This window comes from Haematobia irritans, chromosome 1 (genome assembly GCF_050003625.1).
Source record: "Haematobia irritans isolate KBUSLIRL chromosome 1, ASM5000362v1, whole genome shotgun sequence".
In the NCBI taxonomy this organism is placed as follows: domain Eukaryota; kingdom Metazoa; phylum Arthropoda; class Insecta; order Diptera; family Muscidae; genus Haematobia; species Haematobia irritans.
The window spans coordinates 150,613,215-150,638,829 of record NC_134397.1 but is presented as its reverse complement, the minus strand read 5'-3'; the positions used below and the strand labels follow the sequence as shown (position 1 = coordinate 150,638,829).

General features: G+C 32.8%; 1 protein-coding gene across 1 annotated transcript; it reads right to left on the bottom strand.

Moving 5' to 3' along the window:
- Positions 1-1,116: 1,116 nt before the first annotated feature.
- Positions 1,117-24,684, bottom strand: snky (ubiquitin protein ligase sneaky). Its single transcript, XM_075314325.1, has 10 exons — positions 24,446-24,684; positions 24,266-24,385; positions 17,481-18,201; positions 17,297-17,418; positions 9,723-9,853; positions 9,435-9,653; positions 6,704-6,831; positions 1,579-1,822; positions 1,405-1,495; positions 1,117-1,336 (listed from the first exon to the last, which is right to left on the bottom strand). Exons 1-10 carry the CDS (start codon positions 24,678-24,680, stop codon positions 1,185-1,187), a joined length of 2,163 nt encoding a protein of 720 aa, XP_075170440.1. The 5' UTR covers positions 24,681-24,684; the 3' UTR covers positions 1,117-1,184.
- Between the last annotated feature and the right edge of the window lie 931 nt (positions 24,685-25,615).

The following is a 25,615-nucleotide window of genomic DNA, read 5'->3' as shown; positions in this document are numbered from 1 at the left end:
ACGTGGGAATAGGTGATTACATTAACACAACGTACTTGATTTTTCAATATCAGGTTAAGGAAAGGTACTCCCTTTTAGAATACAGTGAACTCTCCCAGAAGTGAACACCCATGGACGCCTAAATTTTATCCACATTTTGGGAGGTGTCCACTTATGAGAGATTAATTTCAATGTGACACGAAAATTGTCCACTTTTGAGGGTGTCCGATTGGATTTTGAGAGGTTTCACTGTACTTCGAATTCATAAGGGAATGCTGGAGTGGTTATGAAAAGAATATAAGATAAGTAATTTTTCGATATTTGCTCGGCGAGGGGCACTTCCTCCTTTTCTATTTTTTTTTAATTAAAAGTTTCAGTTTTTGTTGAAATCTGCAGGAAACTCCGTCTTGTCAGACTTCTTTAAGTAAAAAGTTAAATTTACATGAAATTGTCAGGCAACATAGAGTGTGCTTCATTTTCCGCCATATGTTCGGGAAACGCATTTTCTCCTTGCCAGACATTTTGAAAACTGTTATTATGCTCAATTTTTCAAGAACTTTTAGATATTTACTTTCTCTGAGCTATTTGACAGAAAACATATGCAGTTGAAATACCGATACCACGCTAGAAATTCAAAGCAAATCCACGACATTGTGTTCCCCTGATCCTACTCTTTGAAGGAGTTCTTCGTTTTATTTTTTAGTTTGGTAACTTAACGAGCGTCCATGTTAATATTTCTGCATATATTTTACTGTTGGAGTCATTGAAAGTGATCCAGCAATAAAAAGTGAGAATTACACTGTCGTGACAGTTTTAATTCGAATTTCCAAATTCACTTTTTTATCAAATTTTATTAAAATTTTTATCAAATATCGGTCGGAGGAATTTAATGGTCACGCCACTTGAAGAAAAATAAACCACAGCATAAATATAAAATAGTTTGTTTGCCCGAAAACACTCTATATCCTTCTAGGAACTTATCTTCTACCTTAACCTTAAAAAACTGGATAAGTCCCACCAATAAATTGAATTCGCATTCACGTGAATTTCGAAAACCAAATCCTTTCTGTGAAGGATATGGCAGAATTAGTTAACGCAAATTGTTCCCTAAAAATTAATTTCGAAGTAAATGTGATATTTGTTTAACAAATAGTCTCTTAGTTGTAAAAAACAAGCTTCGGCTAGTAAATGTAATAAATATAAATCTAAACAATTTCAAAAAAATCATTAAAATTTAAAATAACATCCAACGATATGAATTCACTACACATCAAACATTCATTGCTCATGTACTGCCAGCAATCATCACAATACGATACACCGCACATTGGACCAGGACAAATAATAAATTTGTCATCTAAAATGCATAATTTATTTTCATTAAAAATTCAATTCAATTGGAAAAGAGAAAACTTGAATATCTACCTTCAAACTCTGCACACACAAGGCATTTTCGGCGACCAACTTGAAAGACTTTCAACCAATTGAAATACTCTGGCCAATGTAAACGTAGTTTCTAAAACAAAGAGATATTTTCTTTTTTGTTATTAATTATTGAAAATTCAAAAACAAAACCAAAAAAAAAAATTAAAAAAATACCAAAAAGATATTGATGTCCAGGCGTATTTTACGATTTTCATAATTTAATTTCGCCTCCTTTAACATTGCCATCTTGACCGATTGACGTTGCTTTAATAGACAATTATACAAATAAATAATTCTCCTCTTCTCACGTTTTCGATAGAAATAGCTGCATATTAAGCGGCGCATGCGTAAAATCGTAGCACTTTGGTATATTAAAATTATTACTATGGCATATAGTCCAAAAAGCTTTAAATAAAATCTTAAAATAGAAAAAATGGGAATACAAAATTAATATTAGTGGTTCGTACTAGTTGTTTGAAATGTCCCTTTGTTGTGAAGAATTTTCTTAAAATGGAAATAAGACCGACAGGTGATGTAAATTGAACAAATTAAATTTTAATTTAATTTTTTTAAATAATGTTACATTTTTTATTTAAATAAGTATAATGGTTGACAACAGATAGCGTAGCTCGGGATATACGCACAATATTGTAAATAACATCGTTTTTTTTTTTGACTCTCAACATATCAAGTTTCGTGTGATTTCATTTCAAGTTTCGGTTAATTGAATAATCCAAAACTTCGAATATTTGAACAAACTACACCCAAAAATTAGTTTTACATTAGAAAGTTTTAACAAAAATATTTTACTAAGTACAACAAGATACAAATAAGTTAATACTTTTAGCCACTTTGAATAAATTTTATTAAAAATAATATTTTTCTCTATTGCTTAGAAAAATTTCATATTTTGAAGGCAAAAATTTAAGTTTAAAATTGTTAAAATAAATGACTTTTAGTCACTCATTTTAGAAAATTATGAACAAAACTTAAGTAAAATATACTAATTTTAGAAAAATATGAACTATTTCGTTCTAATTTCGAATTTAGTAAACTTGTGCACTTCAAGAAAGTTTGGAAGTACACAAAACAGTTTTTTTAATTTATTCCATTGGAGCAGGAATGGAAAATGCAGTACTATAGTACTTTTTCCAATTCTTTTTCAACCATACCGTAGTACCCCCGCGAATGATTTAGCACCTTTTGTGTATACAGTTTTGTGCCGATATCAGATTTATGGTACAATAGTTTTGACAAAATATATTGAGAAAGTCTTTAACAAACTAATGATCTGTTACAAATTTGTCAAAACAGACAAGTTCACGCGAGAAGAAAATCCAGAGTGATAAACTCGATTTTCTTGAATTTCAAGAACGTTTTGGTCGGGAAAAGCATGCGATTCTCTATTACGCATTCACACGAACAATTTCTAGATGAGAAGTTATCGATCGCGTACTAACATAATGCGTACCATTGCAGTCACGGTTGAAACTTGAGGTAAAAACAATCTACCAACACTTGGAGAAAATCTAACCAAAAACTACCAAAGTCTATTTTTGTCAAAATTTTATTTCAATAGAAAACTCCGTCCAAATTTTTTTCTTTTGGGTATTTTGTCAATTTTTTTATAAAAAAGTTTGTCAAAATTTTTACTTCTATAGACAAATTTGCCATAATTTTATTTGTATAGAATTTTTTGTGAAAATTTTACTTCTATAGAAAAATTTGCCATAATTTTGTTTTTATAGAAAATTTTGTCAAAACTTTAATTCTATAGAAAATTTTGTCGAAATTTTATTCCTATAGAAAAAATTGTCATAATTTTATTTCTATAGAAAATTTTGTGAAAATTTTACTACTATAGAAAAATTTGCCATAATTTTATTTTTATAGAAAATTTTGTCAAAACTTTAATTCTATAGAAAATTTTGTCAAAATTTTATTTCTATAGAAAAATTTGCCATAATTTTATTGGTATATAAATTTTTGTCAAAATTTTACTTCTATAGAAAATTTTGTTAAAATTTTATTTCTATAGAAAATTTTGTCAACATTTCATTTCTATAGAAAATTTGCCATAATTTTATTTTTATAGAAAATTTTGTCAAAACTTTAATTCTATAGAAAATTTTGTCAAAATTTTATTTCTATAGAAAATTTTGTCAAAAGATTATTTCTATAGAAAATTTTGTCAAAATTTTATTTCTATAGAAAATTTTGTCAAAACTTTAATTCTATAGAAAATTTTGTCAAAAGATTATTTCTATAGAAAATTTTGTCAAAAGATTATTTCTATAGAAAATTTTGTCAAAATTTTATTTCTATAGAAAATTTTGTCAAAACTTTAATTCTATAGAAAATTTTGTCAAAATTTTATTTCTATAGAAAATTTTGTCAAAAATTTATTTCTATAGGAAATTTTGTCAAAATTTTATTTCTATAGAAAATTTTTTTAAAATTTATTAATTTTTTTTATAGAAAATTTTGTCAAAACTTTAATTCTATAGAAAAATTTGCCATAATTTTATTTCTATAGAAAATTTTGTCAAAACTTTAATTCTATAGAAAATTTTGTCAAAATGTTATTTCTATAGAAAAATTTGCCATAATTTTATTTTTATATAATGCATTTGGACGTCAATTGCCTGTTTCGGTATCAGGCTAACATGAAATATAATAAGCAACGATGAGCCCGTCGTAAAACTGGGAAAAACACGACTAATGTACGCGTTAGAATTGTTGTTGTATCCTGGAAACCAGTTTCTGTAAGTTGTTGCATTACTATGTAACAAAACGAAATAAAAATAAGGTTAAGGGACTTGTAAGTTATATGAAAGGATTATGTACAGTGGGAGAAAAAGATGATTCAATTTGTAAGAGGAAATTTCCCAAATGTTTTCTCCATAAGGAGTTAGCATAAAGGGCCCAAAATTGAGTTATCTCTCCCAGCCAGATCTATACTAAAGGCTGTGGAAAGGTTCATTCGCCCGAACCGAAACATGTACAGTCCAGGCGTGTATAGATTGGTATCTGGCCTTTTCTTTTCAATGGCTCTATTAACCATGTTCCTTAATCTATATCCATAAGCGTAGGAAGGCCTCTGGGGAGGGGGCTTAGACCCCCCCAGAAAAATTTTAGCCCCCCCCCCAGAATTTGAAAACCTATTTACGACTTTGCATTGTGGTAGCAGTTGCCGATTTTATTTCCTAACATTGTCTTCTAAATTGTAAGTTGGTTTCTTTACTATAACGTGAATTTTGTGATATTTTCCCGAATAAAAGTTTTTATGATTTTTAATGCATTATAAAGCTTGTTTATCGAATATTTTCAAAAATTATTAAAATATTAAAATTTTCTAGAATGGATTAGCATTTTTGCGGCAAAATTTGAAAAATTTGTACCATTTTATAAACTTTTACTCTTTTTTAATCCATTACAAAAAAATTACCCATTAAAAACACAACACGTCGCAGAGTTCCTCGATCTGGCCACAAGCTGAATACCAAAGCGTATAACATAAAAATGGATGAAATCACAATAAACTGTTACAACAACAACAACCCATTAAAAACAAAAAAAAAATACCCATTAAAGAAAAAATGAGTTATAAAAAATTGAATCAAAACAACTTCCTGCGTATTTAAAATAATTAACTTCTTTGTGAAGACATTTTTGGAAGTGATTTTACAGTTGTGCTTTTAGAAACACAACACAAAAATTTTTTTGCTGGGAAAAAGTGTGGAACTACTTTTAGTTACTTTTTTATAAATTAATTGTCGAGTTATATTGAAGTCTGATTTTTTATTAATTTTTATAAAATAAAACATGAATCGAACTGAAGTTCAGTCTATTAATTTTTTTCTAGGGGGGCTATAGCCCCCCCTAGGAAAATTGTCTAGCTACGCTAATGTCTATATCTGTCCATGAAACTCGAAGAATAATTATATAATTAGATAAAAATTTTTGTCAAAATTTTACTTCTATAGAAATTTTTGTCAAAATTTTATTTCTATAGAAAATTTTGTCAAAATTTTATTTCTATAGAAAATTTTGTCAAAATTTTATTTCTATAGACAATTTTGTCAAAATTTTATTTCTATACAAAATTTTATTTCTATAGAAAATTTTGTCACAATTTTATTTCTATAGAAAATTTTGTCAAAATTTTATTTCTATAGAAAATTTTGTCAAAATTTTATTTCGTTTTGTTTTGTTATTGTTGGTTTTTGTTCTTTAATCATTGTTGTTGTTTTTTTGATTTCAGGTTAAAACCATACATTGACTAAACTACAAGTGTAGCTTAACCAACAGAGAAAAAGAATGTTTGTCAATTTTATTTGGGCAAAGCCCTATAGACTGCAAGATGGTTTTTTTATTTCTATAGAAAATTCTGTCAACATTTTATTTCTATAGAAAATTCTGTCAAAATTTTATTTCTATAGAAAATTTTGTCACAATTTTATTTCTTTTAACTTTATCAAAAATTTATTTTTATTTATCTATAGAAAATTTATGAAGTACCATGAATTCTACTAATCTACCATACAGTAAAAAAATCTACCATTTTTTGTAGAATTTTACCAACGTGATTACAATACTACGATAGAACTTGTAAGCAGATATAAAACTAAAAAATATTTAAAATTGAGGAGTTGACAAACAAAAGTTTATTTCCTTTAAAATTCAGTCTAAAGGAGCTCTTGACAATAATCTTCCAATTGAATTTTAGAGGACATTTAGTGAAATACTTTTTCGCTCAAAAAAATACATTTTTTGGACTTTGTTAAAAATTGTATTTTCCATCTCAAAAAATAATTGAAATAAGAAAACCATGAATTAAAATAAAGTTAAATTGGCTTTCAAAATTTTCGTTTAATTTTTTTTGGACTTTGTTAAAAATTGTATTTTCCATCTCAAAAAATAATTGAAATAAGAAAACCATGAATTAAAATAAAGTTAAATTGGCTTTCAAAATTTTCGTTTAATTTTTTGCTAGAATGGCAATAAATGAAGATGAATAGATGAAGTTGATTGATACCACTCTAGGTAGATGAGATCATTGGGACGTATAAGTGATACGTATGCCATGTATACAATACGTATACGAACCATTGCACATTGCTGATCGAAATTCTCCAATGAGAAAAGACCACAAGAGAGAGTCTAAGAGAAGAACAAATTTTAATTCAATTTTTAAATTACAGAAGAATATCTACTGCAAATCCATGGCAGAGAGTACATAAGCTTCGGTCCGTGTCATAGTTTTTAATGCAACCTTGATTACAACAACAATAATTACCTTCTTTCCAATGCTTTTGGGTTCGGCAAACATGGTTCATTAGTCATGAAAGTTGAAACAGTTTCATGCATATTAAAATTATGCATTGTTGTTCGCAATAGACGGGCTATTAAGCCCGAGCCTTTAATCTAAGAGCACATAAAGAATTCACTATTAAACCACATATCTTAAAACTTGGGTACTCGAAAAAGTCTTTTCGCATTTCTAATAAAATTGGAACTATTTTTTTATATGTTTATAACGAAGTTTAATGAACCGAAAAATATGTATTATTTTTAACAACTACCATTAGAGGCATTATTTCATCCACTTTTGTGGTTTGGTTCTTTTAACTGGGAAAAAACATTCATGTTATCAATATAATACCATTTTAGATGAGGACAATTTTATTATTATTTTTTTTTAACTATGTCCATTAAGCCAACATGGTTGCAGATGAAAATGTTACATGATCGCCGCAAAAACAGGTCCTATCATATTATTTTGCTCTCCGAATATGATCGTTACAATTATGTTTCTTCTCTGCGTGTACGAACGCACAGTCTCCTTAGAAATTGTAACTTGAGTTACATTCTTCTATTTATAATCAAAATATAGCAAATAACTCTATTATTGCCAATCATTTTTGAATACCTGTAACCTTTTCCAACTTCTCCAATTTAATTATTTTTTATACCCTGCGCCACACTGATTTTGGAAGAAATCGGTTCAGATGTAGATATAGCTCCCATATATATCTTTCGCCCGATATGCACTAATATGGACCCAGCAGCCAGAGTTTTATACCGATGTGCTTGAAATTTTGTACAAACATAACATTTAGTCGTATAGTCAAGTGTGCAAAATTTGATTGAAATCGGTTCAGATTTAGATATAGCTCCCATATATATCTTTCGTCCGATATGGACTTATATGACCCCAGCAGCCAGATTTTTGGCCGAATTTGGTTGAAATTTTGCACTAGGAGTACAATTAGTAGTAAAGTCAAGTGTGTAAAATTTGATTGAAATCGGTTCAGATTTAGATATAGCTCCCATATATATCTTTCCCCCGATATGGACTAATATGGTCCTAAAAGCCAGAGTTTTGGCCCAATTTGGTTGAAATTTTGCACTAGGAGTACAATTAGTAGTAAAGTCAAGTGTGTAAAATTTGATTGAAATCGGTTCAGATTTAGATATAGCTCCCATATATATCTTTCGCCCGATATGGACTAATATGGTCCTAAAAGCCAGAGTTTTGGCCCAATTTGGTTGAAATTTTGCACAGGGAGTAGATTTAGCATTGTAGCTATGCGTGCCAAATTTGGTTGAAATCGATTCAGATTTAGATATAGCTCCCATATATATCTTTCGCCCGATATGGACTTATATGGCCCCAGAAGCCAGATTTTTGGCCGAATACAGTTGAAATTTTGCACTAGGAGTACAATTAGTAGTATAGTCAAGTGTGCAAAATTTGATTGAAATCGGTTCAGATTTAGATATAGCTCCCATATATATCTTTCGCCCGATATGGACTAATATGGTCCTAAAAGCCAGAGTTTTGGCCCAATTCGGTTGAAATTTTGCACAGGGAGTAGATTTAGCATTGTAGCTATGCGTGCCAAATTTAGTTGAAATCGATTCAGATTTAGATATAGCTCCCATATATATCTTTCGCCCGATATGCGCTTATATGGACCCAGAAGCCAGAGTTTTATCCCGATTAGCTTGAAATTTTGCACTAGGAGTACAATTAGTAATATAGTCATGTGTGCCAAATTTGATTGAATTCGGTTCAGATTTAGATATAGCTCCCATATATATGTTTTTCTGATTTCGACAAAAATGGTCAAAATACCAACATTTTCCTTGTTAAATCGCCACTGCTAAGTCGAAAAGTTGTAAAAATGACTCTAATTTTCCTAAACTTCTAATACATATATATCGAGCGATAAATCATAAATAAATTTTTGCGAAGTTTCCTTAAAATTGCTTCAGATTTAAATGTTTCCCATATTTTTTTACTAAAATTGTGTTCCACGCTAGTGCATTAGCCAACTTAAATTTTGAGTCTATAGATTTTGTTAAAGTCTATCAAATTCTGTCCAAATCGAGTGATATTTAAATTTATGTATTTGGGACAAACCTTTATATATAGCACCCAACACATTTGACGGATGTGATATGGTATCGAACATTTAGATCTACAAAGTGGTGCAGGGTATAATATAGTCGGCCCCGCCCGACTTTAGACTTTCCTTACTAGTTTTTTCTTGTGGTTAGGTTAGGTGGCAGCCCGATGTATCGGGCTCACTTAGACTATTCAGTCCATTGTGATACCACATTGGTTAACTTGTCTCTTATCTCTGAGTGCTGCCCGATTCCATGTTAAGCTCAATGACAAGGAACTCCTTTTTATATCCGAGTCCGAACGGCGTTCCACATTGCAGTGAAACCACTTAGAGAAGCTTTGAAACCCTCAAAAATGTCACCAGCATTACTGAGGTGGGATAATCCACCGCTGAAAAACTTTTTGGTGTTCGGTCAAAGCAGGAATCGAACCCACGACCTTGTGTATGCAAGGAGGGCATGCTAACCATTGCACCACGGTGGCTCTTGTGGTTAAATGTAGCTTAAAATGCGACATTTCCAACACCATGTGGTATGACTCAAAGCAAGGACCCCAACGACATCTATTGAGAAAATACGAAAAGACTTTTTCGACTAGCCAATATTTAATAACTTACCGAAAAATGTATGGTATGTTCACCTTCCTGCACAAATGTTATCTCGGAATTTTTGCGTATCACCAGTAAAATCGAAACAATAATATAATCCAAAAATAAAAAGAATAAACCACCTAAAATTTCCAAAGCAAATTGCAACAAATGATAGGTAGCTGCACGAGATTCCTCAACACTTCTTTCCCATATATGTGAAACATCTATAAGGTTTCTTTTCTCATGCTAGGAAAAAGAAAAGCAAATAAAATATCTAAGCAATTATTTGAGTGTGTGTTTTTTTATATAACATACCTTTCTTAATGGTAATATCGTTTTCTTGCCTTGCGTTTTCCTTTCTCGATCGATATGTTTGAAATATTCTGATATATAAATATTGTCGTAATCAATGATGCTGTTATAATTTTTGTGATATGAACGAGAAACTGAAAGTACATACAATTGTAGCAGGGAATATAAAATACAAAAAATGTGAAGGACGAAAGAAAAAATATCTTTACAGACACTATGAGCTGACACGAAATGTTACCAAGTTCATACAGGCGTGTCTGACTATAAATGTTATTGTGTTCTTTAAAGCGTAATATTGTAAATGGGTATACTTGGGAGAACAAACACCTGAAAGTCAAGAAAATATTAATGTTCACACCACAAGTCGTTATAATGACAGTAGCAGCGTTTTAAAATGTCACAAGGAGTGAAGTCCACGGTTATCATAAATAAGAGTAAAAAATAATCTACCAAAGATTTAAAACTAGGAAAAGTTTGGCTACTCACAAATATTTCCTACATGTTATGAACCTGTCTACATCGAAAAAGTGAGATGTCATATATTTTTATACCCTCCACCATAGGATCCCCCATCCTATATTACTACACCGAAAAAATGTTTACTATTGTTTACGAAAAATGAACTAACCCATAGTAAGAATGACCATGATTTGGCGCCAAAGATTTTTTTCATCTAGATAAGTTCATGATTTTCTTATAAATAAGTTGATGTATTGCATCGTATTTTAGTTCATTCTTACTACGCTGTGGGAAAATATTCCTGCTATCCGGAACAATGAACAAGTTTTTGGGAATCCTATATTTAGAAATTGGTTTCAAATATACTGTTTATCAGTATAATTTTCAAAGAAGTAAATAAATTGAGGAATGAAAGGTACAACAAGCCTGTATACAACTAAGAAATTTTTCGTACAATATAAGACAATTTTTCATAACTACCAGTATTTTATTTCAAAAAATTATTATTATATTACATAAAACTATGGCTTATGATATACATTAAATCAGCTTAGTTAGCATTAAACAGTAAGAAGATTCCAAAAAATACCATTAGATTTGCTGTCATCCTGCAAATGAAAATTATTTTTAATAAATAGAAATTTTGGCTTTATTACAAATGGACGAAAATCTTACCACATTGAAAAAAATCATCCAATTACTACATTAGTGGAATCATATCCATGCACAAATGGGACATTTTTGAAATCCTTCTCAGAATATAAATGAAATAAAAATATTATAAAATTATATATAATTTCCACTTGTCAATATAGCATTTAGTATTTATGATGGATATTAAGTTCGAGTTTAGTGGCTAAAATCCCAATTTTTCATGATTAGTTTTCTTTAGAAATACATGGGAACAAAATTGAACCGTTTTTGTGTTCATTTAAAATTTATATCAAATTTTTAGTAATTTGAGGTCGCTGAATCTAAATTTACACTTGTTTTTTTAAGAGCTCGACTTTTTGAGATATACGGTTATGTTCAAAATTAAGGCACTTCCGCTATATATTGGAATAACTTGAAAACAATTCATCATATTAAATTAAAAAAACAGCGTTCTACATAAGCTTAAAAACGATTTTCTGTTCTTAATCGTGTAATCCATTTAAAGAATATAAACTTAATAAAAAACTTGTTTCGAGCTATTCTCCATCAAGTTATATTTAAATTTGCATCGAAGGCGTATAATTTTATACTTTTCTTACTGATTTATTTCTGATTTTAGCACCTAAACTCGAACTTAGTACACACCTTAAGGACTCGCTATAACATAAAAATATAGACTCAAAAAATTGTACTGTGATCCAGATGTAGAGTAAATATAGATCATTTTATTACCACTCATTATGAATATTTTTATGTAAACCAATTTAAAACCGCACTAATTTTAAATTATTAATAGAAATATACAGTTTCTTAATATGTGATTTATTTTAGAGTTATTTATTTTTTATCAATATAAAGTGTTTTTGTTTTCTCTAACATCACACCATTCACTTATCAGTTTCTAAAATGTTACGAAATAAATGTATTTTTATTAATAAACACAAATACCGCACGCAAGCGCACCACGTGTGCGCTTCATAAATGCATCAACAGAACTGAATGCACCAATAAAACTCAAAGACACAAATAGTCATAAAGGACACATATGTAAAGAAAAACAACTCCACACACACATGATCCCTTTCTGATCTCGCTATTGCAACAAAACAACTATCACCACAAAAGATACCAACAACACACATTCCATAACATCATCGCAATAACAAACACAAACAAAAAAAAAAGATGATGCAATAATTTCATAATTTCTTCTCACTTCAATTTCCAGTATCACGTTTATTGATTAGTTGGTATTCTATCTATAGGATAAGGTAAAATATATTCAAAATTTACGAGGAATCCATAAAAAATTATATACACTCGTCAAGGATTAAATTAACTACTTTTTATTCTACTTTATCTAAAATTTTCAATGTGAGGAAATATACTCCAACTTATAGTAAAACCCGAAATAAGCTGTAGGAAGCAGTCATACGAATCGGTACTGTGGTTAAGTTAATTTTTACTACAAAAATTTTTTTCCATACAAAAATTTTTCTTAGTAAATTGTCCACATTTCGTAGCAAGATTTTTATATTGCCTATGTCTTTTTATAATACAATCAACGATGCATTAACTGTTGTATTGGAAATTTATTTAAGGAAAAATCCGTCCCATTTCGTAGTTAGTGAACTAAAAAACATTTACTGAAGTTTTATAAGTTTTCCTTTAGCTAAGTTAATTTTCGCAGTGGTTACGAAAAATGAACTATATTACAGTAAATTTTTTGAACTATGTGGAAGTTAAACTGGTCCTAAAATTAACAAGACACCTTTTTTTTCTGTGTATATATAAACTTTGTCAATCCGTTTGTAACACATCGAAATATTGGTCTAAGATCCCATAAAGTATAAATATTCTGGGTGGTGGAGAAATTCTGAGACGATCTACAGTGGGAAGCAAAACCGAGTACATGTTGACCACTTAAGATTATGCTTTATTTTTGCTTAACAAAATCCGTCTATTGAGTCCAATTGCTACAAAATGTATTTCATTTATACTTTATTTCCTGATAAACAAAATTGTACATTCAGGTAAATTATATAATGCTATACTAATGTATTAAAACAAAATAAAAGTAAGTCTGAATCCAGTTTTGCACTTTACACATAATACATTAACATAAAATCAAATGTCTTCACTGCCCGGTTCCAAAGATTTTGTCTTTACTTTAAAAAATTTGGTATTGATTCCGAGCCAAAGAGGCGGAGAATACAAGTAAGGATACTTTTAAGACACAATTATCTTTTAAATTTGGGTTTTGTGTACACTTGCTTCTAGGAAGCAAATTTTAATTTCTCGTTTTTTCAGCTTTTTTTCTTCATATGCTATCAAAGTCCTTTAAAAACGAGTTAACGACAACTTTATTTTCCAAATTCAGACTCGACTTCCAGTAGAAATTATGCTATGTTTCAAGTAAGAAACGTCTTTGTTTTGTAGTGAGGATGCAAAAAGACAACAAATTTAAAGACAATTTCATTAATTTTGAAGAATTTTTCTGAATTATTAAAGTCAAGTTGACCTAAGCCCAAAAATTTTTTCTTTCATGTTATGATACCCATTTTTAAGTCAGATCACTTAATTATAAGGACAATACGACTTCACTGAAAAATTTATCGTCTTTTGGACAGAGAAAAAATCTTTATATTAGAGAAATGCATCTCTATGCTAAGCTAAATTTGCATTGCATTTTAAAGACATGAAATCTTTGACCTCACGACAATATTTTTTTCAGTATTAGTATTTAGCCCATAGTACTTTATTTCTAATTATGGTTTTAACGTCTTGACATACTTCTACTAAGTTTTTTGTTATTTCTTTTGGAATATCTGACTAATTGTGCTGAACTTGGCTCTGCTAACATTACTGGTAATGACCTGGTAATGACAAAGTCTTCAAAAACACCACATCACACAAACCTTAAAACATAGACAAGCTTCATGGTATGGGGATGGTGACATATTTGACCGTTGGTTGGAATCATGTTAAAGGAGACAACCTTGATATTTTGCAATCAAATTTTCCTGAGTTTGTGGAGGTTTGCGCCTACCTTGAGGATCAAGTTGTTCTTCAAAAAGGCGGCAAACCCCAGCATACCTACAAAATAGTAAGGAAATGGTTGTCGGAGCACAGTTCTCAAATGCTCAAAAGGCCACCACAAAGCCCAGAGTTCAATCCCATTGGTTGAAAGGTGCTTGAGATTACACCAAAGAGCACAAAAATATAGCAGTGAGATCTAGAGCCAAGTTCAACACAATTAGTCAAATATTCCAAAAGAAATAACAAAAAACTTAGTAGAAGTATGTCAAGACGAGTTAAAACCATAATGAGAAATAAAGGCCTATGGGCTAAATACTAACACTGAAAAAAATATTGTCGTGAGGTCAAGAGGCTCCGAAACCCAAATCTGGGGGTCGGTTTATATGGGGGCTATACATAAATGTGGTCCCATATGGCCCATTTGCAATACTATCCGACCTAAATCAATAACAACTACATGTGCCAAGATTCAAGTCGATAGCTTACTTCGGTCGGAAGTTAGCGTTATTTCAACAGACGGACGGACGTAGCTAACATAGAGTGTGGAGTAAACCCGAGTGCATGTTTTCATTTTTTGCAATCTTTATTAAATAGATGACCGAATTTCATCCGATTCAGTTAAAATTTTGTATGTTGTGTTAGTATATAGACACTAGCAATCATGCAAAAATTAATCCATATCGGTCCATAATTATATATCCCCCATATAAACCGATATCCAGATTTGATTACCGGGACCTCTTGGAAGAGCAAATTTCACCCGATCCGGTGAAAATGTGTTAAGTGGTGCAAGTATATGGTCTTTAACAACCATGCAAAAATTGGTCTATATAGGTATATAGTAATATATAAACCGATCCCCAGATTTGGCCTCCGGAGCCTCCTGGAGGAGCAAATTTCATCAGATTCAATTTTTTTTTTTGAATTTTTTTTATGTTGTGTTAGGATATGGCCGCTAACAACCATCCAAAAATTGATCCATATCGTTCCATAATTATATATAGCCCCCATATATACCGATCCCCATACTTGACATCCGGAGCCTCTTGGAGGAGTGAAATTCATCCGATTCGGTTGAAATTTGGTATGTTGTGCTTAGATATGGCCGCTAACAAACCATGCCAAAATTGTTCTATATCGGTATATAGCCTCCAGATAAACTGATCCCCAATCACACAAAATTTGGTCAATATAGGTTCATAAAAAAGCGACCATATAAAGCGACCACCATATTGCACTTCTGGCTCTCTAATTACCACGCAACAGTTCGTATCGGTTCGTAATAATTTATACACTCCCCTATATATATACCGATCAAGAATTGAATTAAAGGGTGATACGTTCAAAATTTGGTCAATATAAACTTGACGTATTTCTTTCAATTTTGCATTTAAAAAACCTGAACACCCCTCATTTTGAAGGTGTGTGTGTGTGTAGAATGTTGCTCCTATATTGATTTTGGAATTCACTCTTCAGTTGTCAAAATGCCGTCCAAGCAAGAAGAGCAGCGTAGCTCGGATTTTCGCGCATCGCGAAAATCCGAGCTACTCGCACGCAAAGCTGGCAACATCGCTAAAAGTTGCCAAATCAACCGTTACAAATGTAATTAAAGTGTTTGGGGAACGTTTGTCGACAACCAGGAAGTCTGGATCGGGGGGGAAATCGAAAACCGGAAGCCGCTGAGACGACAAAGAGAGTTGCCGGTAGTTTCCAGCGAAACCCTAACCTCTCTCTCCGAGATGCCGCAAATAAGCTGGGTGTATCATCTACAACCGTGCATCGAGCCAAAAAACGACCCGGACTATCGACTTACAAGAAGGTAGTGACTCCAAATCGCGATGATAAACAAAATACGACGGCCAAAGCGCGATCCCGGAGGCTGTACACGACGATGCTGACGAAGTTTGACTGCGTGGTAATGGACGACGAAACCTACGTCAAAGCCGACTACAAGCAGCTTCCGGGACAGGAGTTTTATACGGCAAAAGGAAGGGGAAAGGTAGCAGATATTTTCAAGCACATAAAACTGTCAAAGTTCGCAAAGAAATATCTGGTTTGGCAAGCCATCTGTACCTGTGGCTTGAAAAGCAGCATTTTCATAGCTTCCGGGACTGTCAACCAAGAAATTTACGTGAAAGAGTGCTTGAATAAAAGCTGCCTTTCCTGAAGAAACACGGTTGTCCCGTACTGTTTTGGCCGGATTTGTCATCTTGCCATTACGGTAAAAAGGCCATGGAGTGGTACGCCGCCAACAACGTGCAGGTGGTTCCCAAGGACAAGAATCCTCCCAACACGCCAGAGCTCCGCCCAATTGAGAAATACTGGGCTATTGTCAAGCGGAACCTAAAGAAGACCAAAAAAACTGCTAAGGACGAGCAGCAGTTCAAGGCAAACTGGCTTTCTGCGACGAAGAAGGTGGACAAGGTGGCTGTACAAAATTTGATGGCAGGTGTCAAGCGTGAGGCCCGGCAATTCATATTTGGAAAAGCGAAAGCCTAACTGAATATTTTTCCTGAATTTTATACTAATTGAACTTGAAAAAGAAATTTAATTTGATTTTTTAAATAAAAGATTTCACAGATTTACACGCGTTTTCCCTTGACCAAATTTTGACCGTATCACCCGTTATGTTGTGTTAGGATATGGCCGCTAACAACCATCCAAAAATTGGTCCATATAGTTCCATAATTATATATAGCCCCCATATATACCGATCCCCATATTTGACCTCCGAAGCCTCTTGGAGGAGTAAAATTCATCCGATTCGGTTAACATTTGGTATGTTGTGCTAGGATATGGCCGCTAACAACCATGTCAAAATTGTTCTATATCGGTATATAGCCCCCAGATAAACTGATCCCCAATCACACAAAATTTGGTCCGTATAAGTTCATAATTGTATATAGCCCCCATACAAAGCGACCACCATATTGCACGCGATATAACTAACACTGAAATTACAAGTAACAAAAGATTTATTCACATTTAAATACTGGATGGCTTGTGGTCTTCCAGCCAAATATATCATAATCACACTACCACGCTTGAATTCCACCACGAATAAATTGTTTTCTGAATGCAATAGAAACGATTGCGATCTGAACATGTTGCAATACATATCAACAACCCTGTATAAAAAATATCTGTATAATCAAATACAGTGCCGAAAGGAAGTGAACGTGAGAGATTTATGCCTACAAACGGCCACCGAATTGGCGGTATGGACAGCTGGGAACGCCAATAATCGCTGTCCAATTGTTTTCATCGATCCTGGTGTCAAAATAAATGCTATTTATTATCGGTATTTCAGTATTAATTTTAAATGTCGACTTTTTGCCTCTTATAGCATTTTAGCCACTTGAAAAGCTAGACATTTTCTAATATCTGAAAAGTCGACTTCGCGATTATGGAAAAATCATGCTTACCTATGAACACTTTGAGTAACATAAATGCCAATATTTGCTCCAGAATTTTGAGAATTGAATTGAAAACCTTTTTTCTAACACTGAATTCTCTTGCAACCGATTTGGCTGTTTCCTCCACTGACCTATAGAAATTTGTGAAAAAATGATCCACAATTATTTCTTCAATTGTTTCCTATCAACTTACAGGAGTTCTGGTATTGATTTTGGATTGGCAATTGTATAATTGACCTTAACATTGGAATTTTCTTGAAAGAGACGCTCTTCTGTTCTCAACAAATCCATATAGGTTTTCCCAAAATCCGGCGGTATTACTTCCGAAGGATCACAAATTGTATCAGGATTACCCAAAATATTTATTTTACAAATAAAATCGATTTTCAGAGGCCAACAGAGAAGCGATTTCAACATATAGGGCATTTTTTCGCGACATTTTACAAGTGCGTTGGCAAATGCTTTGCGACAACGGGCTTTTCCAACATCCAATTGAAGGCGACAACGTTTTCGAATCTTATCTTTATATTTCTGCTGTACATCTTCGGAGGTGGTTATATTGGTCGCATTTTCCAGTTGCCGTTCTCTTCTATGCTTCGTGTTGCTGGTATTTAATTTTGCTGTAGTTTCAAAATTATAAGAACTTTGATTTTTTGTAAATTGTTCGAGTAATTCATCTGTTAGCGGAGGATCATCTTCCATGACTTCTTGATGTATGGCCTTAGTTACATTTCGTAAATCATTGAAGATATTTTGTACCTCTACGATGTCATCTTTCATATGGGCTAATGTATTTTGAAAAGGTTTGGTCATGAGATCGAAACGGGTCCGCGTCAAATTCCACGTTAACATTTTTGAACAAGTGAAGACCCGAACAATTTCACCACAATTAGATGAAAGATTGTCAATGGGACCTAAAAATAAAAATATTTTGCACAAAATATTGCATTAAAAATTAAATTTGCCACAGTTGAGTCCATATTTCCCAGAAATGACGCAGAAATATAGAATAGAAAAAATATTTACGTGATATTAAGGATTACGCAACCTAAATTTTAGTATGTGCAATTTACAAAATATTAAACACACATTTCTTTAAAATAATTAAAATCTAAATTTTAAAATTTTATAATCTTTGCTTTAAAAAGTTTTTTTATTAAATTTAGGACACAATGTTTGTAAATTTGCGTCCGTCCGATTAAGTCGTGTGTCATTGAACTAAGGCAAAATTCTTTTATTGAATATTGAATCCAATTAAAAATTAATCCAATTTAAAAATTTATTGATACTATTAATTTTTAGGATTGATTTTTGTTTCAATTAAAAAATTTGTTAAATCAATTAAATTTTTAATTGAATATTTGTTAAAGCTCAATTAAGATTTTAATTGGAAAATTTTTTTTTCTGTGTATAGACCAATTGTGCTTATGCCAGACACTAGTGACATATACAAGAAATGTGACTGATAAGATACATATATATATATATATATATACCCGAGTAAAAATTGAGAGATCTAATTTGATACAATTAGATATGAGTAGATCCGAAAAATGGTAAGATCTAATCATATCTAATTACTATGGAATTAGATCTGATCAGATCTCAAAATTGGCCTAGATCTAATGTCTTAGATATGATTATATCTATCCCTATATACAGTTGGATCTAATGTTTGATCTCGTCATATGTGGAATTATATATAATAATATCTAATAGTGTCTCATCATATCTAAGTAAGTCTGCTTGGATCCAAGGCGGCCAATTTTGAGATCTAATCATATCTACTTAGATTCCCCAATTTTTACATGGGTATATATATATATATATATATATATATATATATATATATATATATATATATATATATATATATATATATATATATATATATATATATATATATATATATATATATATATATATATATATATATATATATATATATATATATATATATATATATATATATATATATATTATTCACTAATGCTTACTACTAATTTCGTTTCTGCGAAAAATGGTTACAACCAGGTATCGCCAATAGGGTCCCAACCACAGGGTTGTTAACTTATTTCTGTTAAATGCCTATTTTTCATTGTCAGTTCAATTCCAGTGTTGCTTCAATATGTGTTCGAAAAAGCTCAAAACAAAGATTTTTACGTGCGAAAAAGTGATCTTAATACTATGCATAAACCATGGTTACACCCTAAAAAAGTTTGATTGTAGAAACAGCAAAAGAAGTCTGCTAAAGCAGCTAATAGCTGCTGAATAAAGGGAAAGTAGTCACTATTTGCTGAAATAGCAAACATTGTCTGCTATTTTTATAACCTCCACCATAGGATGGGGGGTATATTAACTTTGTTATTCAGTTTGTGACACATGAAAAGATTGCTCTAAAATTCACAAAGTATATATATTCTGAGTCGTGGTGAAATTCTGAGTCGATCTAGCCACGTCTCTCCGTCCGTCCATCTGTTAAAATCACGCTAACTTCCGAACGAAATAAGCTATCGACTTGCCACTTGGAACAATTAGTTGTTATTGATGTATATCGGATAGTATTGCAAATGGGCCATATCGGACCACTTTTACGCATGGGCCCCATATAAACCGACCCCAGATTTGGCTTGCGGAGCTTCTTGGAGGAGCAAAATTCATCCGATCCGGTTGAAATTTGGTACGTGGTGTTAGGTTAGGTTAGGTGGCAGCCCGATGTATCAGGGTCACATAGACTATTCAGTCCATTGCGATACCACAGTGGTGAACTTACCTCTGTGGTGTTAGAATATGGTCTATAATAACCATGCAAAAATTTGTACATATCGGTCCGTAATTTTATATAGTCCCCATATAAACCGATCCCCAGATTTGACCTCCGAAGTCTCTTGGAGGAGCAAATTTCATCCGATTCTGTTGAAATTTGATACATTGTGCTAATATATGGCCGCTAACAACCATGCCCAACTTGGTCCATATCGGTCTATAGTTATATTAGCCTCCAGATAAACCGATCCTCAATCACATAATAATTGGTTCATATCGTTTCATTATTGTATATAGCTTGTAAGAATATTACAATTCAAAAATATACGAAAAAGTTTTACTTTTGGTTCTTAAATATGCTTTGGGAACAAATTTATAACCTATTTTTATACCCTCCACCATAGGATGGGGGTATATTAACTTTGTCATTCCGTTTGTAACAAATCGAAATATTGCTCTAACACCCCATAAAGTATATATATTCTGGGTCGTGGTGAAATTCTGAGTCGATCTGAGCATGTCCGTCCGTCTGTTGAAATCACGCTAACTTCCAAACGAAACAAGCTATCGACTTGAAACTTGGCACAAGTAGTTGTTATCGATGTAGGTCGGATGGTATTGAAAATGGGCCATATCGGTCCACTTTTACGTATAGCCCCCATATAAACGGACTCTCAAATTTGGCTTGCGGACCCTCTAAGAGAAGCAAATTTCATCCGATCCGGCTGAAATTTGGTACATGGTGTTAGTATATGGTCTCTAACAACCATGCAAAAATTGGTCCACATCGGTCCATAATTATATATAGCCCCCATATAGACCCATCCCCGATTTGGCTTACGGAGCCTCTACGAGAAGCAAATTTCATCCGATCCGGCTGAAATTTGGTACATGGTGTTGGTATATGGTGCAAAAATTAGTTCACATCGGTCCATAATTATATATAGCCCCCATATAAACCGATCCCCCGATTTGGCTTGCGGAGCCTCTAAGAAACGAAAATTTCATCCGATCCGGCTGAAATTTGGTATATGATGTTGGTATATGGTCTCTAATGACCATGCAAAAATTGGTCCACATCGGTTAATAATTATATATAGCCCCCATATAAACCGATCCCCAGATTTGGCTTGCGAAGTCTCCAAGAGAAGCAAATTTCATCCAATCCGGTTGTAATTTGGAACATGGTGTTAGTATATGATCTTTAACAACCGTGCCAGAATTGGTCCATATCGGTCCATAATTATATATAGCCCCCATATAAAACATTCTCCAGATTTGACCTCCGGAGCCTCTTGGAGGAGCAAAATTCATCCGATCCGGTGGAAATTTGGTACGTGGTGTTAAGTTAGGTTAGGTGGCAGCCCGATGTATCAGGGTCACATAGACTATTCAGTCCATTGCGATACCACAGTGGTGAACTTCCCTCTGTGGTGTTAGTATATGGTCTATAATAACCGTGCAAAAATTGGTACATATCGGTCCGTAATTTTATATAGTCTCCATATAAACCGATCCCCAGATTTGACCTCCGAAGTCTCTTGGAGGAGCAAATTTCATCCGATTCTGTTGAAATTTGATACATTGTGCTAATATATGGCCGCTAACAACCATGCCCAACTTGATCCATATCGGTCTATAGCTATATTCGCCTCCAGATAAACCGATCCTCAATCACATAATAATTGGTTCATATCGTTTCATTATTGTATATAGCTCAGTGCTGCCGCTAGTGAAAAATTGAGTGAAGTAGATTTTGGAAAAAAGTGGAGTAGATTGAATAAAATTGAAGTAGTCCGTCTGTTGAAATCACGCTAACTTCCGAACGAAACAAGCTATCGACTTGAAACTTGCCATAAGTAGTTTTTATTGACGTAGGTCGGATGGTATTGCAAATGGGCCATATCGGTCCACTTTTACGTATAGCCCCCATATAAACGGACCCCCATATTTGGCTTGCGATTGCTCCAAGAGAAGCAAATTTCATCCGATCCGGCTGAAATTTGGTACATGGTGTTAGTATATGGTCTCCTACAACCATGCAAAAATTGGTCCATATCTGTCCACTTTTACGTATAGCCCCCATATAAACGGACTCCCAAATTTGGCTTGCGGACCCTCTAAGAGAAGCAAATTTCATCCGATCCGGCTGAAATTTGGTACATGGTCTCTAACAACCATGCAAAAATTGGTCCATAATTATATATAGCCCCCATATAGACCGATCCCCGATTTGGCTTACGGAGCCTCTACGAGAAGCAAATTTCATCCGATCCGGCTGAAATTTGGTACATGGTGTTGGTATATGGTCTCTAACAACCATGCAAAAATTGGTTCACATCGGTCCATAATTATATATAGCCCCCATATAAACCGATCCCCCGATTTGGCTTGCGGAGCCTCTAAGAAACGAAAATTTCATCCGATCCGGCTGAAATTTGGTACATGGTGTTGGTATATGTTCTCTAATGACCATGCAAAAATTGGTCCATATCGGTCCATAATTATATATAGCCCCCATATAAATCGATTCCCAGATTTGTCCTCCGGAGCCTCTTGGAGGAGCAAACTTCATCCGATCCGGTTGAAATTTGCAACGTGGTGTTAGTATAAGGCCGCTAATATCCATGCCAAAATTGGTCCATATCGGTCTATAGTTATATATAGCCGATCCCCAATCACACATAAATTGGTCCATATCGGTTCATATTCATGGTTGCCACTCGAGCCAAAAATAATCTTCCTAAATTTTATTTTTATGGAAAACATTGTCAAAATGTTATTTCTATAGCAAATTTTGTCAAAATTTTATTTCTATAGAAAATTTTGTCAAAATTTTATTTCTATAGAAAATTTTGTCAAAATTTTATTTCTATAGAAAATTTTGTCAAAATTTTATTTCTATAGAAAACTTTTTCCAAATTATATTTCTATAGAAAATTTTTTTCCAAATTTTACTTCTATAGAAAATGTTTTCAAAATTTTATTTTGTCAAAATTTTATTTCTATAGAAAGTTTAAACATAATTATATACGTATTTAAACGGCCTTTTTTAGTTTAATATATACTACGTATGGACTACCTTGTAATTTAGAAGACGGTGTTAGGAAGTTTTAAGATACCTTGCCATCGGCAAGTGTTACCGCAACCCAAGTAATTCGATTGTGGATGACAGTCTTCAGTACAAGTTTCTACGCAATCCATGGTGGAAGGTACATAAGCTTCGGCCTGGCCGAACTTACGGCCGTATATACTTGTTTTTCTCATGATCCCGGTCGCAATTTTTAACCGATTTTAATGAAATTTGGTCAGGATGTTTTTTCGGCACAATGACGAACGCATTTGAATCAATCAAAAAAAGTTTACTTGGATCCAACGATTTTGACCTTCCCTTAAGGATTTTGGTATTGATTCCGAGCCAAAGATGCGGCTTCTTTAAAATAAAGACATTTATTAGCGACCTGCCTGGCTTTAAATCTAGGATCAATTAATTAAAATTAGAATACAGATCTCATTTATCGAATATTAATTCTCTTTTCGCGGTGTATTAATAAAGCTATTCACGTACAAACGAATGCCATTTTAAAAATCCAAATTATAACGTATACTTTTTCTTAATTCCAAAAAACTTTAAAGCAAAGATGCTAAATAAATCCTCAAAATAAGTCTTAGCCTATATTTGAGTTTTTAACTTAAATCTAAAGATTCAATATTTTAGTTAATTTAAGGACGATTTCTTTAAATCAAAAATGTGTTTCTTTACTTTCATACCTCATTCACATTAGACTCGACATCTACTAAAAGTTGATTTGAAATCCCTTTTTATAAGGAAAATGACAGTTGAAATTTAGTTAAGTGTGGATTTTGGAAGTGTAATGTGTATGAATTATAAGGAAATTTTGCCTTAGTTCAAAGTCATACTGCTTTAACAGAAGACGCAAATTTCCAAAATGTTTGTCCTAAAATTAATAACATAAATTTTTGAAGCAAATATTATATGCTTTATTTTAATAAAAATGTTATTATTTTAAAGAAATTTGTCCTAAATGTTTTGTAAATTGCGCATCCTAACATTTAGGTTGCGCAATATTTAATATCACGTAAATATTTTTTTTTCAGTATAGGAAAGAACAATACAAGAAATATCGTTGGAACTTAAACAATGTTTGTTATATGCAATAGGAAACTCTAAGAAAAGACAACTCCACATACCTGCTATAACAATGGCGAAACATAAAGCCCTCAGATAACCACGACCAGATTTCCCCAACAATGCAACGAAAATCAAAAATACAATGCATTTAATGGCATCAGTAAAAATAAAACCACAACCTAAAATAGAAATGTTGCTAATTAAATCTCTTTTTCATTTATTTCACTTATATCACTTACTACCCAGTACCATGGCTATTACTAAAACAACTTTTTCGTATTTTTTCGGAAATACAAATGACACAAACATTAGCTTACATATGAGAAAAGCACAAAACGCTCCTACTAAAGCGCTGCTCAAATATCGAGTCTTCTTCCAAGAATCTCTTTTTCGACCATACAGAATACAATAAAAAGCACGACACTTTTCTTTCAGAAACAAACGTAAATTCTTTCTAATAAAATATAAGAACATTTTATTTTGGAATAAATTAAATAAAAACAAATATTTTAAATTATAATGACGTATTGAGTATAGAAATGTCGACAAAGAATAATTTAATACACTCAAAGAAATTTAATATTCGATAAAAAAAAATCTTCAGCACCTGGAGAAGCTACTGCTGAAGCCAGGCAAAGACTCGAGCAAGGGTGAATCATACAGATCGATTTCCCTCCACTCGCCAGTAGCCAAGACACACATGAGGCAGTACTCCTCCGCAGCCTTTTGGAGAATTTGAATCCAGCTGCCAATCATCAACTGGGATTCCGTAAAGTGGATAGCGCCACTGCAGCTCTCTATATAAATTGAGGTCTTAATCAGTCCAAGTCTATCGCGGGACGGTTCTCGTGGCGCTTGACCTATCGAAGGCATTCCTTACATTGAACCATGTCAAACTATTCGCGGACATCGTTAATACGTCCCTACCGGCAGAAACCAAGCGTTGGGTTCAAAATTATCTGTGCGTACGCCAATCATATGTGGAATTTAGAGATAAGAAGCCAATACCCCGTAGAGTGAAACAGGGAGTTCTTCATGGTGGGGTGATATCTCCGGCAGCGTACAGTGGGTTCCAAATCGCGGTTGTTTTGAAAATAATTCTGCAAATTTTGAACGGATAAAGATATCAACATAATTATGTTGTTTTCCTCTATGTTTGTGAGTTCCTAGTCCATCCACGCGCTGACCTGTAGGCGTTGAAAGCTCGGGTGTATGTAATATTTTTAGCAGCCTAATTCGGAATTATGAACCGATTACCATTCCCAAAATTCGTATCAAAAATCCCTAAAGTGGGGACATATGTTAAAAAATCGTTGGGTATGGTCCAACTAATATCAGACAAGTGCTGCCGACACAATTCCTATCTATCAGTAATTGATAGTAGCGCAGCAGACGTGTGTCTAATATCT